The 19,934-nt window shown below is 42.9% G+C and overlaps 1 protein-coding gene across 1 annotated transcript in view; it reads left to right on the forward strand.

The window, feature by feature from the left end:
- Positions 1–19,934, forward strand: part of FAM189A1 (family with sequence similarity 189 member A1) — a 458,052-nt gene that overhangs the window by 324,421 nt on the left and 113,697 nt on the right. Inside the window, exon 4 of the mRNA XM_025199459.1 lies at positions 598–729. Coding sequence (XP_025055244.1) covers positions 598–729 — 132 coding nt within the window. The remainder of the gene's footprint in view (positions 1–597; positions 730–19,934) is intronic.

Genomic DNA, 19,934 nt, shown 5'->3' on the forward strand with positions numbered 1-19,934 from the left:
CCCCCCCCCCCCAGGTGTTGTTCGGTTGTTTTGGGGTTTTTTGAGCCCTGGATATCCAGCAGCATGGAGAACAAATGAATGTGCGGTATGTGCTGCCACAGACATGTCTGCGGTGCCACATACCTCATGGCTGCGCCCATCTGGACCCGGCCTCCATGTCCTTTCATAGCATCTGATGAAATGAGCTGTGGCCCATGAAACCTTATGCATTTCTGATTCAATTAGTTTATAAGGTACACCTCTGCCCTGCCTTAATTTGTCTTGGTTTTATCTATTCTGTGTAGTGCGGTAACTCCCAGTTTTCCCTTCTAACAGTGGCCTTCTAAATAGTTCACAGAAGGCATTGAAAATAAACCCAACTCACCCTTACTTTTCAACAGTATCTACTGTTCCTAGTTTCATTTTTATGGCCCCTACTAGTCAATAGGAGTAATTTTACTTAAGGCTGTAGCAAAGATTTATATGATGAGTGTGAATTAGGACATCCCTATCGCACACTGATAGTACTTTCTTATGTTGCAGGTAAATATAAATAGGAATGTTAACAGGTACGGTTTGGAACACTAAGTCTTTTCCCTCTGTTTTATTTTTTTTCAGATTAAATTTGACAGTGATGGTGTCTGTGTTTGCTGTGAAATGCAGCATCAAACATCAGGCTGCAGCAACCTTGGAGAAACGCTGAAACTGAACCCACTGCAGGAGTGCAATGTTGTAAGGCTGACCCTAAAGGTGCGATGTGAGAAGGGTTGTTAATTTATCACCATTTAATACAGAAAGTGCACTCTGATAGCAGCATGTGCCAAAATGGGATGGTATTTGTGCACTGTCTGCTGCTTACTAGCTCATGACAAAGAGACATAGCATAAAAGAGTACCTGATACAATAAATCACAAATTACTACAGATACAGTTAAGTTACATATTTACAAGACTGGAGCTTATCTTTATAGAGCACAGTCACCCTGTTAAATGACAGAACTGTGTACCAGAGTACTCCTGTCAGCTTAAATTTATAATTGGAATAGTCATGACTTGAATGGTATGTGCTACTCAGAAAAGAGGGGGTTGTTGTAGCTGTGATGGTCCAGGAAATATGTGAGAAGCAAGGGGTTTTGAGATTTGTTTTTTTTTTTTCCTTTTGGTGATGATCTTTATTTAGACCATCTCTATAATTGGAAGATGTTAGACAAAATCATGGGCCTAAAAGCTGCCTATACACATGCAACAGGGTGGGAGGCATTTTAATTAGCACATGTCCTGGAGACCCACTCTAATTAAAATGTCTTGGGGTCACATGTATTGAGCTGCCATGCATTTAAAAATTGCCATGGGATGCTTTATCTAAATCTCATCAAATGAGGTTTGACAAACCGCACCATGGCCATTTTAAAATGCACAGAGGCTTAATACACATGATGCTGCAGCGACTCTGGAGCATTCTAATTAGAATGCCAAGGAACACGTGTATAGGCAGCCCAACTGTCCTTTTTTGAGAAAAAAAAAAAGAAAGCACTTTTCCCCACAGAGATTGTCTAACATTCTATTCAGAAAAGACAATGCCAGCCTACCACCTTTATCTTTATTTCTGCATTAATGATATATTAGGCTGCCAAGAAATAAGTAAGGCTAATACAGGTTAAAGGATGTGTCTACATGATGACATTCGTACGCTTGGTTGGGCTTTTCCTAAATTCATCCTAGTTCGCACCCTGACATGAATTCTCCCAATCTGGAAGTACGCTGGTGAGGCCACTCCAGGGTCATCGCCACTGGCTGCTCTCAAAAACGATGGAGGCCAAACCTTAGTAAGAAGCTCCAGAGGGGTGCCCTGGAGCAGTTGTGTTGAGATATTTTTGTGTTTGGAGAACATGAGAGAGTGCATGGGTCATACTTGGTAACATGCCAGCCAAGACTTGCTGCTATCACAATAGATACATGCCCCAAATCAATTCTAGGCAATATGTAAAAGTAATTCTATTGAAATATGTCTGGATTTGGATGTGGACAGAGATCTCTAATGTTAGAACAATATTACCATGGGCAGCTGGTGCTGCCTTAGTCAGGGGGGGGCATGTACACCCCCGCGACCATTCCCGCTGCCCCACGGGTGATCCCAGGACAGCTGATCGCTACGACCACTTCCAGGAGTGACTGCGGCCACTTCTGGGAGCAAGCATCAGCCGGTGCTTGCAGGGGGGGCACATTTGCCCCCCCGCCCATCACCTAAGTGGCGAGTGCTGCCAGTCAGGGGGTGCACCAGCACTCTCAGGGGGTGCACGTGCACCTCTGTGCACCCCCTACGTGTCGCCACTGAATATTACCATGAATCATGTCATTATGGGAGACTTAACTTTCAAGGTACAGATTAGAGGACTAATGCTTCTAATAAAAGTAGAGTGCATTTATTTGTGGATGTGATAGAAAATGTCATTAATACCGAACAGTTAATGAACCAGTAAGAGATTATGACTTTTAAATTTAGTTTTGGTAAGTACTGAGAGGTCATTATAGAAGAACTGGTCACAGACAGTAACCTTGGATTGAGGGATCAAATTTGATTCACTTTCATATTAAGAAAAGGATAAACAACAGTAGGTCTGTAACTTAGGATCTTGGCTCCAAAAGGGAACATTTTGGTAAACTAAGGGCGTATCTACACATCACTGTATGGCAACGTTGCTATAGCACCGTGCTTTATGCTTAAGCTATACCCAGGGAGTGTGTAATTACAATGATGTAGTTGGTGATCGTGCACAAATACAACTAATCACTACATTGCCTTAGCATGCCATATGGTGATGTAGTGGATCGCTACATCACTGTAGGGTGACGTATAGATGCTCCCTAAAGGAACTAAGTCAACTAGACTGAGAAGTACAGGAAATTGAATGCAGAGGCTTGAAATTTCTTTAAGTCAAAGATTCCAAGTGGTAAAGACAAAAGCACCCTGCAAGGAACTACAGATAGATCTGGCACTATTGAGGAATTGGGGAACTAATGGCAAATGAAATTCAATGTAGATAAGTGTAAACTGATGTACTTGGGCAAAAATAACCTAAACTACACCTATACTATGATGGACTCTACATTAGCTGTTACCAGACAGGGAAGAGTTCTGGGAGTCATTGTGGACAATTTGCTAAAAACATCAGCAAATAAAATGTTAGGGATTATTAAGAAGGGAATTATAAACAAAACTGAAAGTATCATCATGCCCCTTTACAAATCTGTGTGCATCCATACTTTGGATAGGAACAGAAGTTACACATAAACTGGTTTAAGTGATCAGAAACTGGTTTAAACCTGTAACAACAGAAATCAGTGCACATAAAGCAGTTTCAAAATGGCCAAAACTGGTTTAAAGATAAACCTGGTTAAATGTAGCATCAGACATAACTGATTTAGATCAAACTGGTTTATGGAACTTTGGTCCCAGGCCCCTTCCTGCTTCAAGTTAAATAACAGTCCCCAGCTTTCTATGATATTTTGCAGCCCTGGGCTGGGCTGTGCCATCTGCTCTAGCAGAGCAGGATTGCCCCCACCCTTCTGCTCTCTAGCCGCAGCAGTGAGGGCTGGCAGAGAATGGGTTGGGGGTGGGAAACCCAGCTGGGGACACAGCCCAGTCTGCCTGGTGTGGGAGGAGCAGCCCCTGCCTGACTTTTTTTCTCCCTCACTAGAGGGGAGGGAGCAGGGGCATGGGCTGCCCCTGCTCCCTCAGGTAGAGGGGTCTCAGAGGTCTGACCCTCAGGTAGAGGGGAGGGAGAGGGGTTTAAACCCCCTCCATGGCCCACAGGACCCCAGCCCGTCCCAGGCTTCCCCCCACCACACTTGCAGCCAGCAGACCCGGGCTGGGGTCCCATGCCAGTGGGAGAGGGGGGAGAGTGGGAATTAAGCCCCTCTTCCTCTCCCCACTTCACCTCAGGCTGCCAATCTGGGGCTGGCATCTGGCCACACCTCTGCTCGAAAGGTGAGCTAGTGGAATGGGGAGATGGGGCAGGAAGCCTAGGAGGAGCTGCTGTGCCCCTGCCAGGCAGACCCCAGCTGGGGTCCTGTGCTTGTGGGAGAGGGGAGGAAGGGGCATTAAAACCCCCTTTCATACCTCACTCTACTGCCCCTGGCTGGGGTGTGGCCACACCCCTGCTCTCCGCTAGAGAGCTTGAGGAGGGACATAAGGGTTTACAAAATACTATATGGCAAAGAGAAAGTAAATAGGGAGTTATCATTTACTATCACTTAGAATACAAGAACTAAGGGTCACAAATTAAACTAGTAGGTAGTAAGTTTAAAACTAATAAAAGGAAGTTCTTTTTCAAATAGCATGTAATGAAAGTGTGGAATTCATTGTCACCAGATGTTGTGGAAGCTGACAGGTTAGCCAGATTCAAAAAGAGATTGGACAGATTCTTGGAGATAAGGGGCATCAGTAGTCATTGAGCATGGGGGTTAGGTATATAGCCTCTGAATTGGAACATCCTGTACCTTAAATTCTGGAGGCTGCACATGAAAAAGGAACAGCAGAAGAAAACACAGGTCATACTATGGTCATACACAGGTCATACACAGGTTCATGCTATGTGTCAGTATCTACCCTCTGCCACTGTGAGACACAGGATATTGGGCAAGATGGACCTATGGTCTGACCCAGTAAATGGCAATTCTTATTTTCTCCTACAAAAACTGTCTGGAACATATATCCTAAGCCAGGCCACTGTCTCAAAGACCAAGAAACTTGGGAATAAGGGAAATGTGCCAACATTCAAGCTGAGTAACATCTTGTTATCACGAAATAAAAAGATCTTCAGTCATATAAATAAGAAAACAAGGAATGAAGAAGTAGGATTGTTGGGCAGTAAAGATGGGGGTAGAAAAATATTCTAGGTATGGCTCAGAAATAAAATAATTCTGTAGCTTCAGTTTTTGACAAGAAAGATCATATGGATAGGCAGGATGACTAAAAGGATTGAAGATATAGAAACCGAAATTAAAGTGACCATATTCAAGCTGGAAACAAAACTCAAAGAGCTTAATGCATTTGATAATCTCCATTGCAAAACTGGCACATAACATTACAGCTTTGGTAGCAAGTTTTTAATAAATCTCTCAAATTGGAATGGTACCGTGATTAGAGAATATCAAATATGGAACATATATAGCTTTAAGAAGGGAAAAATGTGATTCAAGCAACTACAGGGCCATCAGTGCCCTTGATATTAGGTCAGGATTTAGAGTATCTTTTGAAGGAAACAATAAAACAGACATGGAGATAAATGTTAGATGAAACAAAGTACAATATCAATCTAAAAAGGGTAGATCATGGCAATCTAACATGATGTTTTCTGTGATTACTCATTTTTTAAAACAGAGGAAATCTAGTAGGACTTATCTATCTAGACTTCAGCGAACCAGTTGATACAGTGCTATGTAGGGGAATAAATGTGGAAAAGATGGGGATTATCATAAGAATTGTAATGAAGTGTCTAAAGGTACACTGACAGCTGTTAGCATTGAAAGGGGGAGGCAGACTGGCAGTTTACTAGTGGACGTCTCCTCCAGGATTAGTCTTCAGACCAACATAATTGAATATTTTTATTAATAACCTCAATACAAAAAGTAGGAGAGCGCCAATAAAATAAGCTGATGACACAATCTTGGGAGGCATCACCAGTAATAAGGAGGATTGGATTATCAAAAAGGAAAAAACAGATGACCTTGAAGACTGCAAATAGAAATGAGAGGACATTCAGTAGTATAAAATACAAGGTCACATACTTAGGGACTAATAACAATAATTTCTGCTGTGAACCGGGAGCTCAGCATTTGGAAAAAATGAAGGAAGAAAAAGACTTGGGGTTTATTAGTTTATCATAGAATGGCTATAAGCCACCATTGTAATGCAAAAAGACATCCTAGAATCAGATTTCCACAGAAGGAATCATTAATACCAATATACAAGGTATAGTGAGAACTTCACTAGAATATGGTTCATAGTTCTGGTCACCCATGTTCAAGAAAGATAATTCTAACTAGAACAGATGTTCTACTGGAATGAACAGGGGAATGAAGAACCTGTCATACAAGAGGATGCTAAAAAAGCTTGGCTGCTTTAGTTGAGTGAGATGAAGTCTGAGGTGATTAAGAATGATCTTTATAAAAACTAGGGGGCTAAACACTCTGGGGGGAAAAAAACATGTAAACAGTGGGCAGTGTTGGCACTGCAACAAATAGGTATAAACTGGCCATGAATAAATTAGCCTGGACATTAGAGGAAGGTTTCTAACCATCAGAGCAGTGAGATTCTAGAGCAGCATAGTAAGAGAAGTTGTAGAAATGTAAAACCTAACTACTCAGAATATAGAACAGGTTTATAAAAGAGATCATGGGGTGGGCAGGGGCACTAACTAAAGTGCCTATAGCGTCTCATGTATCAGTGTCCCCACACTGAAAAATGGTGGTGCGGGCGCTTTAACTAAAGCTTGTTGAACAAGCTTTATTTAAAGCGCCCCCACCACCATTTTTCAGTGTGGGGACACTGATACATGAGACGCTGGAGTCTGCTGGAGCGCAGTAATTGCCACACTCCAGCAGACTTGATTAATCAAGTCTTGATTAATCAAATCTGCTCCAACATGCTATAATTAGTGTTTTGGAGCAGCCTCGCTGCTCTTGTATAGGCATCCGTGTGCTGTAGTTATCTGTGCTTGCAGGGGCTCGATTTCATGACTTAGAATGTTCTGCTCACGTAATTTTGATGGTGCCATTTTGTTAAATGTTAAACATTATGACAAAATACTTTAGCTCTTCTCTAGAAAGTTTGTTTAGAAACTCTTTCAGTATGAAATTGATGTGTTTGCTTTGAGAGAGAAATATTCTCTGATTATCATATTAGAGAAAGTTCTCTCACTAGGCACATGAAAAAAATCACAGCTAATCAGGTAAACAACAGGCAGCAATAACACTCACCTTCTATAATTATGATTAGTTAGTAATTGCTCTGGCTTTCTCCAAGCTGTTATATACATTCAGTGCTCAATTCTGCCTCTTGTTTGGGAGAGAGCACCTGACTTGAAACAATGAACATAAGTGCCATACTGAGTCAGACCAATGGTCCATCTAGCCCAGTGCCCTGTCTCTGACAGGGGCAGAAGTGGATACTTCAGAGGGAGAGCACTGAACCACGTATCTCAAGTAATCTATCCCCCACTCAGTACTCTCCCTGGCATTTACTTACTGGGTTAGAGATGCCTGGGGAAACATCTCCAAATGTTCTGTTCAATAGCCATTAATAGACCAATCATCCATGAATTTATCTAGTCCCTTTATGAACCTGGCTATGCTATCTGCCTCCACCACCTCCTGTAACAGTGAACTCCACAAGTTAACTATACATTTGTGGCAGGGCACTGTTTGTGCCTGCCACTTTAAGGGCCTGAAGGCAGCAGCCGGCAGGTGCCTGATTAGGGCAGCCATTTTGGATTCAGGGCTGCCCATATAAACAGGGCATTTTGTTGCTGGAAGGCCAGGCAACAACATCGCCTGGCTTCAGGGCTGCTGGTATCAACTGGAGGTAAGGGAGGAGCTGTAGGGGATGGTCAGGAGGCTCCTGGTCCTGGGCATGACCTAAAACTGCACTCTACTGGGAGTGGGTGGCCTGGTGGGGCTCTCAGTGGCACAGGAGCCCCCAGGAAATGCCAGGCCAGTTACCACTCTGGTGAAAGGTGTGTTGGGACACCTTAACCCCAGCTCCCACAACTGGGTGGGTTACCCCCTTTGTAGGGTCTGGAAGGTGGACCCCAGTGAGAGAGTGGGGCTCAAACCTGTCTTGACATCCCCCGACTGGTCCATGCTGGGGCCAGGACCGGAAGGGTTGAAGGGCCAGGGGCCCACTGCGAGGGATGCCCAGAGCTGAGGGCCTGGGGTTTTGACTGGCCTCAAGGTGGGCCAGGGCCAGTAGAGCCAAAGGTCCTGGGGGGACCACACCCATAAGGGGAAAGCAGCTCAGGGACCTATGCAGCCTGGAATGAAGGTGGAATAGGCCACCTGAATGGAGGGATCCAGGTGGGGTTCAAAGAGCAGGATTCTGGGGCTGGATGCCATCTGCGAGGCTTGGGCTGTGGTGTAGGGGAGGAACGGAGCTGCAGATAGCACCCCTGGCATTAGGGCAAGAAATGGGCAGCCTCCCACTTAATTAACATCAATTAATTAATTATCATCAAGGCATAGCAGGCGAGAAGGCGGGCAGTTAGCCCAGAAACAGGTGGGCGGGCCACAAGGAAAATCAGCCCCAAGGAGGCCCCCTGTTACAACATTGCATAAATAAATACTTCTGGTCCACTTCCGGGTCCGCTGTCGAGCATGCGGGGGAGCCCCCCATTCCCCCCTGGCTCGGCAATCAGCCGTGGGGGGACCCCGGGTGCCTCCCCCAGACCCAGGAGGCACCAGTCACTGAGCTAGGGGGTCGGGGAGGTCCCCTGCATGCTCCGCAGCAGACCTAGAAGTGAATCAAAAGTACTTCTCATTCATTTCTGGGTCTGGCACCGAGTGTGCGGGGGACCCCGCTATGCTCCCATGGGATGCTCCATCTGCCCCACCATCTCAGTGTTCATGAGCTGCACCTGGTACCTCAAGATATATAGAAAAAACATATAAATCTGTGTCTATGGCTGAATCGTCGAATCTCTCCGAATCTATTTGAAGGCTTCTGATTCAATTCAGAGAGATTAATGGATCTCCTGATTCGATTCAGATTCAGAGATTCGACCACCAAATCTCCTCTGAATCAAATCAGCGACTGAAGCTTTGCACAGCCCTAGTGTGTATGGTATTCAAGATGTGTGCTTGGATGTTCTCCATTTTGTTTTCAGTTCCATTCTTATAATGATTTCCAATGTTTTGTTGGCTTTTTTGGTCACTGCTGCAGATCGAGCTGACTTTTTAGAAAATGATCCACAGTTACTGTAAGGTCAGAGCCCAACATTGTGTACATATAGCTGAGATTATTTTTCCCTAGGTTCATTATCTTGCATTTGTTGACACTGTAGCTCATCTGCCATTCTTTTGCTCCCTCACTTAGCTTGGTGAAATCTTTTTGCATCTCCTCCCTTTTGGCTTGGGACTTGACTACCCAGAGTAATTTGGTATCAACTGCAAACTTAGAGATTTCACCATGCACCCCTATTTTCAGGTTGTGGATGAAAATGTTGAACAAAATAGGGTTCAGCACATTTCCTGGTGGGACCCCACTTTTGATCTCTCTCCATACTGAAATGTGACCATTTAGCCCTACCCTTTGCTTCCTATCTTTTAACCAACTGTCAATTCATAAAAGAACCGTTCCTCCAATCCATAGCAATGCAGTTTTTAAAAAAACCTTTGGTGTAGGGCCTTGTTGGCTTTTGAAAGTTCAAATATGTTATGTCAGCTGAATTTCCTCTTGTCCATGTGCTTGTTAACACCCGTAAAAGACTCCAGCATATTGGTGAGGCAGGATATCTCTTTATAAAAACCATGCTGACTCTTCTCCAGCAGATCATATATTTCCATGTGACTGCCGATTTTATTTTTTATTATAGATTCTACCAACTTGCTGGGGATGGAAGTGACACCTTGGTCTGTATTTCCCAGGGTCACCTCTTTTCCTGAGCCTCTAAAATAATATTGTTAAACAGCTTCCAAGCCACTTGCAGGCTTTTTACATTTTTGACTGCTCCTTTAAACTTCTTTTTAACTACCTTCCTCATTTCTGTTTACCCTTCTCATTTACACTTCCTAAAGTTGTATGTTGGCATGGTGGACTGTTTTGGCTTAGTCCCTCCTGCCAGAATGGTGAATGTGATTATTGTATGCTTGCTATCTCAAAGTGGCTCACCACCTTTTGAAACAGGTCCTATGTGTTACTCAGGATTAGGTCTAGAATTGCTGCTTCTCCTGTGGGTTCCAAAATGAGTTGTTCTAGATAGCGGTCATTTAGCACATCCAGAAATTTTATTTCTACATCTCACCGTGATGAGGCGTTTACCCAGTCTGTGAGAGGATAGTTAAAATTTCCCATTATTATTGCTTGTTTTCTTTTAACAACTTAATCTCCCTGAGCATTTCATAATCATCTTCTCCTCCTGATCAGGTGATCATGTATAATGTATAAGTATCAGTGCATGTATAATGGCATATTGGTTATATTTATGTTCCTCTTTTTCCTTAAAATTCCCCACCTTTCCATTATTCCCATTTCAGCTCCTTTGGAAGTAGCAAAGATGGGAGCTGCAGTGGAGAAACCATAGGATCATAGATTTTATCATGGTTTATCATATCTAGTCTCCTTCTTTTGTCAATACCTGGGGAAATTATTTATTCTCATGTGTATGTTATCAAAGATACTATTCTACTATATTTTATGTAGCTGCTGCTGAAATGGCTGTGTAGTTTATTCTGGATTGTACAGTAAAAACAAGACATTGGTTCACAAAATAAAAAGTGGAGACTCAGTTAAAGAGCACTCATAATGAAGAAATGCTGGTCATGTTTTTTATAATCACTGCAAAAGAAACTCACTCGGAACTACATCACATGTGTAGGGCTGCAACTTCTCCCTACATAAACACAATACTATAGATAAGGCTTTAGCAGTCACTTGAAATTTTATCATTAAACTTGCTGTGAGCAAGATGACAAAGGCCTTAGAAATGCTAGTGTCCAGTCTGCAGTAGTGGTAGGAAAATTGGGAGCTCTAGTGGATTTTGTCTATGAAATACTTGATAGACCATGAAAAATCCTATGACTCTATGGAGACTTAAAATGTTTGAATCCTGCAGTTTTATTGAAGTGAAATATTGTTTACCTTAACGAAAGAAACCCGAAGACCATTTAATTATTGCAGCCTTCCAGAACCATTGCAGGTCCAGGATGATCAAGAAACTTAACTATAAAAGCAATGTTTGCAACTACGTTTTCTTCAAATATGTCTGTGAATATGCCTGAGCAGCTCTAGTAACAGTGGTGAGACTGCATGGTTAGAACCAAACATATGATATGGTAGATGCACATCATAAGGTAGTAAAAGACAGCATGAAGTATGTAGATTTTTTTTTACTTAGAGTGATACACAAGCCAGAAGAGCATAGTTTGAATTATCATGGGAAATAAGGGAGGAAAGGAGGTATCTGCAGAGGTAAGTTTGAAAGCAACAGTTCTACTTTGTAACCTGAGCAAATTTCATTTGGAAATAATTAAAAAGGGAAAAAAATATAGAACCCTGTAATTCCATTTTTTCAAAGTCGCTTTTCAGAGTGGAACTGCTCTTTAAGATAAAGCTGTAATGTCAGACACAGTGACCTTCTGTGGCAGTGAATTTCTTAGGCCTGACAGCATGTATGAATTATTTTTTTCTTCAATTTCTAAGAAGCACCAGGCCTATTCTAAAATTCTGTGAGTCATAGCACTTGCTGCCACACCCAGTTTTTCAGATAACTAGTACAGCAAAAGCTGTGTTAACTGGCACTTTATTGCTGGAAAACTCTATTAACCAGCATCTGAGGGATGCGGCAAAAGTGAAACCAAAAGTACCACTTCTGGGGGACTTCCTGTTTCGCTGCCATGAGCTAAGTTTTTCTTTGCCACTTATTTGGCCCACAACCCAGGAAAAAGCAGGCTGCACGGGGCCCCCCTCCCTGTCCCCCGGCACACTGATGCCAGGGAGTGCACCAAACAGTGCACATTTGATTAACCGGCATATTTAATTAGCCAGCATCCCCCACTCCTGGGGAATGCCAGATAACACAGCTTTTACTGTACAAGGGATTCCTGATAGTGGCACTGTGAAAGACTTACCCACATTCATTTTTGGCTCAAAATTTATCGTGTGATATGTCCTTTACTCCAATGAGAATATTACTACAATTCATCTCTGCTATCTGCCATGCTTGTGTGAGCAAATTTTATTGAAATTTGAGGAAGTCAAAAGGAGAAAAGGCAGATTTTGTCATCATGATATATCCAAAGCATTGTTGATTCTGTATACTAGCACAGCAAAGAGATTATAACATTTTGTCTGCTGACAGACATGAGAAAAAACAAAAACATGCTTTACCAGAAGAGGCAGTATGTTAGTTCAACCCAGCTCCCTGGTGTCTGTATAGATTGCATGCTTCAGTGGGGCTTTTTGGCACTTTTATCTAATAGTTGATTCAATCAGCTATTAGATAAAAATGCCAAAAAGCCCCACTGAAGTGCCTGATTTATACAGGTGTTGGGCAAGCCAGGCCAAACTTAACATGCTGCCTCTTCTGGGCATGAGCTGGGCCTAGCACGGGGGGCACACCAGGTTTAAAGTGCCATTTTTGCAGGGGGGGAGTTGTCTGTAAGCAGCCTAAAATGTCCATGAACCCAGTTAATGTAGTGGGTATTAGGCCTGTGTGAAACAGCTAGTATTCGCTTCGGATTTGGCCAAATCAGGGGACAGTGATTCTATTGGGTGATTCGAATCACCATCCTAAATCGATTTGGACGAATCTGATTTAGAGATTCAGCCACCACCAAATCACTGAATCAAACAGGCCCCATCCCCCGCCCACTCTCCCAGTTCTGTCAATGGCTGCTCCACCTGGCTCCAGCATCTCGACTGTTTAAAAAAAAGAAGCCCTGCACTCGCCAGCTGCTGCCAGGCAGGGTGGTGATCCCCACTGTCCCCCACTTTCCAACACTGCATGGGGGGCTCTGCCACAAGCCCCTGGAAGCCCCAACAGCTGCTGCAGCACCCAGCGAGATCTCGACTGTTTAAAAAAAAGAAGCCCTGCACTCGCCAGCTGCTGCCAGGCAGGGTGGTGATCCCCACTGTCCCCCACTTTCCAACACTGCATGGGGGGCTCTGCCACAAGCCCCTGGAAGCCCCAATGGCTGCTGCAGCAGCCAGCGAGTGCGGGGCTTTTTTTTCTTTAAGGAGCTGGGATGCTGGGGCCAGGTGGGGCAGCCATTGACATGGATGGGAGAGTGGGCATGGGTTGGAGGGTGCTCAGGGGGGCAGGGGGAGCAGGCAGGGGACAGGGCCTGGCAAGGGCCCACCATGGTCCCCTCCCCGCTCCCCTGCCCCCTACTTACTGGCACAGAGTCCAGGTCCAGCTCCCTGTGGCAGCGAGTGGGGACTGCCCGAATCTCCAAAGCTCTCTGATTCTTTTCCAAATCGATTTGGAGACATTCGAATTGATTTGGACCTTTTTATTGGTCTCCTGATTTGATTTGGATTCAGCCACTGAATCAGGCCAAATCTCCTCCAAATTGAATCAGCACCTGAAGCTTTGCACAGCCCTAGTGCCTATACCCCTTTCTTTAGCTGCACCATATTAGGAGCACACAGATAGAAGTCACTGGATGAAATTTTTAAAAGTGGTGAAAGGATCAAGGAACCCAGTTCCCACTTACTTGCATCCTTAACACTCCTTTGACAATCATTTCCAAACCCAGAGACACCTAGAAAATATAATCAAAGTGTATATCCGTATGGCGGAAGCCAGCATCAGCTGAACCAATGTGTTAGATCAAAGTGCACTAATTCTTGTACTGGAGTTAGGATAGCTGCATTAGTGCAACATCGTTCATAGCCAATAAGCACTGCTTCTCAGTTCTGCCACCTTGAGAGTTAACGTGCAGAGCCAGTGTGTGGTATTTTAGCTTGGAGCTACCTTGCATAGGAAAGACATGCTCCAAGTGGCTTCAGCTAACTCTCTTGGCTGCCTAGAGTAGGCTTAACAAATCAAGGCACCGTTAATTAATACTTTCTTAGTTTCTAACCAATCAAAATCTGTTAATGAGTTGTAAAATAATGTGACAGAAAGAGGGTTGATGGGAAAAACTTAGTATAAGACAAGGATTTCTGAGGATGATACCTTTTATTGGACCAACTGGAACATCACCATCACAGCTACAACATCACTCTAACGCTACCATAACATTTTTTCATTCATGAGAGTAGGTAAAAAATTAATTTATGAACTTTCATCACACACTTTTGCTAAATTGCTGTGACTTATTTCTTTTTCATGCCTGTCTGAGCACTTTTTTTAATGCTTACTGATTTGTGCAACATATATATTTTGATAGGGAAAGTTGTTAGATATATTTTGCCCAACTTTCCTCAGATTTTGCATTTATCTTGTATGGGCTGCAGGAAAGGATGAAGACTGAATGAAAGTATACAACCAAAAATGTGAAAGAAGAATTCTGAGCTGAAGAACTACACTGGCATGCAAAATAGTGTTGTATTTGTTTTATTGATTTATCGGGTGCCTTATCTTACGTTTAATTAACTCTTGCAGAACTTGACTTTTGAAAAATTGAAAAGGCCCAGCACAGGCACTCCCTGGGGCACAACATAAAAGGGTTTTTTTTAAATGTCTGAAGTAGTTACTTGCTGTAAGTAACTCCCCAAGTTTGAGAAGAATTACCAAAGCACTAACTCACTTCAATTAAAAGCAAAATCATGCCATTAAGATGAGTAGCTCCTTCTTTTTTCTGTTTCCCCTTAACTTTTTCCATCACTTCTCTCTTCTTCCTCATCCTTTCTTCCCTCCTTCTTTGCCCCTTCTTCTGTTCTCTTACTGCAGAGCTAAACCCATCTAACTGTAGTTGGCCAAAAGTTCTCTGGACCCTTCTGAAGAGACTGGAAGGAGAGGTCACATGACTGAGTTGATTGAAATTAAGTGCATATTTACCAGGATTATTCTGCTGCTGCTTTTCTATATGCAGAGACTCAGAAAAGGGTGAAGGCAATTTTCTGACTGAAGGTAAATCTGCCAACTCTTGGAAAATAAAGTCTCACATTATTCTGAGCATCATCTTGTTTAGACTAAGGGAGAGAAAGATTGACCTGTATTTTTAAGGGCAAATAAACTGTCAGCTTTCAAGGCCCTTTAACAGATGAGAGCACAGCACTCAGAACAATACCAGTATCTGTTCAATGTCAGATTGAGCTGAAAAGATTTGACGCATCCGTGGCATTGGGCAAACTATAATCTACCACCTTTATCACTACTCAGCCAGAGAAGCCTACAACCCAGCTCATTTTACCATGAATCAAAGTTCAAATTGGAACGACCAGTTTACGAAAGCACTGCAGAGACATAAGAAGCTTGATACAATATGGTTGTAGCCCTTTTGTTACTTAAAACTGCCATGTGTCTACAGGCTAGTAGTTTCAGCACAGGCACCCACACTCAGTTTACAGTCTCAAGCTGATGCTGATCAGTGTCAGAGTTGTAATGAATATACAATGATTATTGAAGCTCCGTATATACCTTTTCATCCTCCAGATCTGTCTGCACTGCACTGTGCAGGGCCTGTAGAGATATTTAGCCTACCTGTAAACAAACTGCTTCAAATTACTACTTCTCCTCTATCTTCAAACCCAAAAGATGTACCTTATGCAAAATTAGATGAACTCACTCATATAACATGAGATAATTGTGTTCAGTTACAGAACTTCAAAGACTGAAATGTCCAAATCATGTTCTGTAAGGCAATGAATTATCGCACAGTATTTGTCCTACATAACTTCTTTTACTTAAGTCTTTCACAATTAATTTCTGGTCCAATTTACACTATTCCAGCAGCTTGTTTAAATGTCAAATTCCAACAACTTTCCTAAATAAATCAGTGCCTTATACAAGCAGTAGTCAGAGTTGTTCCAGTTCCTAGGTACTACAACAGCATATGATATAGCCATATCTTGAAAGACATTTAGTATTTTGGACATGAAATAGATAAAGAGCACTTACAGGTTTGGGAGAAGTCAGCATCTCTGCTCCTTGTGGCACAGTAAATATATTTACTGCAAAGCTGAAGCTTATTTTTCATAGTACAAAGCTTGCTTAGCAGCTGGCTCTAGGGTCTGGAACAAATTTCTGTAAGGAATAAGAACCTCTGCAAAACTTCATGATATTTTTTTCCAAGTGGACAGGATATTTGATGGTCCTGTGCCATCAGTAATGGCAGTACATTATGGCATGTTAATTAAATAATAATTGTCTCTGTATAGTTTTCATCTAGGGAGGGGGGTGGTATAGAATTCCATGCAGCAGTTCCTAGTCACACTATTTAGTGTGCTACTTGAAGAGTCTCAGGTACATTTGCAACAGGTGCAGTGTAAAAATAATAAAGGAATAGGATAGAAGGAAAATATTTCATGTGGAACATAAGGAGACCAATTACAGTTAATTAGAAGACCAAACCTAACCAGCAGTGAATCCCAACAACTGTGAGAAATATATGGCAGCCTAATTTTGACCTGTCATGTTATTAGGTTTGTGGTATTCAGGCCTGTGCTTATCAATAAAGCCATACAAGGTATCTGAATTTAAAAGATGTATGCATATATCTTGATATTTTTACGTAAGAGCAAACAATGGACAGATCAACATAACAAAGCAGGCTTTATTACTCAAAGTAATTTTCAAAAAAACCCATTCAATTTATTCTCTTTCATCCAGCACAGCAGCTTATTACATTTACATTTGATAGAATCATACTATGCTTAGGTGTGGATTATTAAATGCAGGCGGAGTGCTGAGGTCTTCAACATCCCATCCTGGGTCAATGCAGATATCTGTGCAAATCACAGAAACATCACATAATCCAACTAGATTTGTTGTCTCAAAAAATAAATCTCTATGGTTGGGCGAGACAGGGATATCTAGTATCAGGACTAAGGTGCAGTTGAAGAATTTTTGTGGAAGTGTACGCAGTGCCTCCTCAGTCTATACCTAGTTTTAGCCATCATGGTTAGACTGTCAGTTTTATGAGCAACTTCGTACAAATGTCAACTTTTTGCATTGTAATGATCTTAAGTTAAATACTTGGTCACAACTTACAAAAATGAATACTGGCATGATTTGGCTCAAAGTGCTATCTAATAAAGTATTAAATGTGTCCTGCTGGTATGAGAGAATGGAACAAGGAGGTAACTGGATAGTGTGTTCACCTAGGGCTTCACCTCATCCAACTCACTGAAAGCAAAAGAGTATTTTTGCCATTGTTTCAGCAAGATGGAAGCTTAAACATGAACAAACTTTTTGAGGATCAGTCTGTAGAAGAGGTGCAGTTATGATTGATCAGGGGAAGCCAGCAGTATTTTTGGCTGTGGTTATATCATGTGCTTGAGTTTTTTTATATTCCCAGCTGCTTCTCAAGGTTCTAATAACAGCAATGACCAGGTTAACCTTTTCTTCATGTTTGTTTGCAGACGGGTACATCCTTTACTTGGATACAGACTGGGGCAACATTGTAAATCTGTTCTAAAAGGTGAAACTAATGTAGCATGAGCATAGGCATGACACCAATACATTATGATCTGCACAGACTGTCAGTGGGCTTGCAGGTAGAGTTTCAGGCACTGAGTTTTTCTTATTAACCTTAGTTGACAATAGACCATCCTGTCTAACATCTTTCTCCTGGTGCCAGATTCCTTTCTTGAGTTCAACAGAAGCATCTTCTGAAGCTGGTGCAATCCTGGCAGAAGAGAAACAGAACTGATGGTATGCAAGGTGTTTTTTGTAATGGACTTTTGACTCTGGAATCTACTTTCTGCTCCTAAACTCAAAATAGCTCTGTTTTATTGACTTTCAGGGTGTACTATAAAACCTGTCTTTCTGATCCTGTGTTCTGACAGGGCCAAGATGGGAACTTGGCAAGGTTGAAAGATTTTGATTAGTTTTGTAATACATTTTTACTGCCTAGTGGTAGGATGGTGGGAGGTGACTGTGCTTCTGCTTTGGCTGGGTAGTGATTTTATGTGGTATTTTTAGCAGCAAATGTAAATGCACATAGAGCTGGACTACATGTTTTTATTTTATGTGTGTTCTATATACTAACTTAAAGCCAGATAAATAAATTAGCTTTACTGCCCTTGGGCATACCTTTACAGTAGTTTTATGATAAGAAGGGCTGCTTCCTGCTCTACTCTATTTTCAGTTTGGTTACTTGCTGTAGACCTCCCAAAGTGAAAGAACCATATAAATAATAATTCCTTTTCATGCGAGTGGTTTCATTCATCAGTGTCTTAACATTATGATTAGAATTTTATGTAGCATTTTCTGCAAGATTCCATGCAAAACTTCTCTTTTGCTTTTAGTCTAAGTAGGTTCTTACTGCTTGAGTATAAGTTTCAGGTTTGATGAGAGAAGCTGTACATCAGTTTCCTTATCTGAAACATTTCTGTGAATAATAATACTTAAATAATAAAACTTCCCAGAACTTTTGTGGGGCTGTTACACTCTTGGAATTACTCACCTAAGTCTCATTTTCAAAAATATCTTGTTTAAAGATATCTGCAGTTCCTTTCCCACAAAAAAGGGCAACTAACTCACTGTAAAAGGCTTAGAGAGACAAGGTATGGGTAGGTTTTTTTTACAACATGGGTCCATCTATATGTGCATATTAATGCAGAGAAAGAAAGAAATTCCAGTGCATATCGCACCAGAGCTTATGGTCCTTAGGCACCATGTTTACATGTGTGTTTGGGACCGTAGCACACTGAGCCAGGTCAGAGTAGCCCTGGCTGGCAGGGAGTCCAGGGGGGTAGCCTACCAACCTGGGGCTGCTGCAACCCAGCTCAACGTGCTGCGGAGGAGTTGGCTGGGGTGCGAGGGCACTTCAGTGTGTGGCTAGCTGCCAGTCAGCCCCCACCCTGAAGCACCCTCATGCCTCAGCCAGCACCTACATTTATATTGCTGGGCACAAAAAAAACTCCACAGCAAGTTAGTACTTGTATTTAGAAGTACTAACCTGCTGTGGAGTTTATTAGTTTCCTGTGGCCTAATAGTGCTGCATGCATAGGCACCAACACTGTAGGTGCTCTGGAGCTCAAGCACTCACCAAAAAATGTTGGCTGATGCTCAAAACCCACAAGACATGTTGGACGAGCCAGGTTGAAGTAACATGCTGCTTCTTATGGGCATGCACAGGTCTTGGTGCGCAAACACAAAAAATAAAGAGTACCCACAGGCAAAAACCAAAGTCAATGCCTATGGCTGCACATGTAGGGTGTGTCTACACATACAAGCACTTGCGCTTGCAGCAGCTCAAATAGAACTGGTGCAAATTTGAGCCGGAGCTTTTTGCCTCAGTGCATGTGCTTGGACATTCACTTTGTTGTGAAGCAAATTGTGCCACTTGGGGCAAAATAACCCTGCCTGGCTCCTCCTGGATCTGCAGCCAGGGGGAGCTAGACCCTGGGGCCAGCACCTGTGCTGTCCCCAGCACTATAAAAAGCTTCCCTGTCCTGGCCCCATCCATACAAAAAGCTGCCCTGGCAAGCAGCTCAGGCCTATTTGCTCTCAGGAGCTTCTGGAGCCCAGCCAGTTGTTACCTGGGGACACTACCCCTTGTGCCAGCTGGACTGCTCCAGCAGCATCCCAAATCCAATTTTAAAAATACCCCAAAATCCATGTTCTTCCACAATTAAAACAAAAGACCACTCTATACACACACACACACACACACACACACACACAGAGCGATCAGTCGGGTAATGCTTTATTGGTATATGTACAATGTTAAAGCAGTTTGGAAGCCTACCAGTGTCTCCATCATCATGAAAAAATACATTCTAAATACCTATATGTGTTGATGTGTGCTTTTGGTTTTCTTCACACATGATGGGTGTGTGATGGGGGCACGTGGTGTTTCCAGGAAGGGGGTGAGAAGGGGTGAGGGGGAAGGCAGGTGTGTGTGTGTGGAGGGATGTGGGTTGCTCTGTGGGTAGGTGTGGGGCAATTGCTGAAAGGACTGTGGGTGTGGGGGACCTTGTGGGGGAGCTGCTCAGGAAGGGTGGGTCCCCTGGCCCCCACAGGGTGCAGCACCCCCACACAGCACATGGAATGCACCCCCTGGAGGGCTACAGCCTCTGTGTCCCACAGGGCCCACGCCTCCCTGCCCAGGCACCCTGGAGTGCCA

Source organism: Alligator sinensis, unplaced genomic scaffold (assembly GCF_000455745.1).
Source record: "Alligator sinensis unplaced genomic scaffold, ASM45574v1 scaffold458_1, whole genome shotgun sequence".
In the NCBI taxonomy this organism is placed as follows: domain Eukaryota; kingdom Metazoa; phylum Chordata; order Crocodylia; family Alligatoridae; genus Alligator; species Alligator sinensis.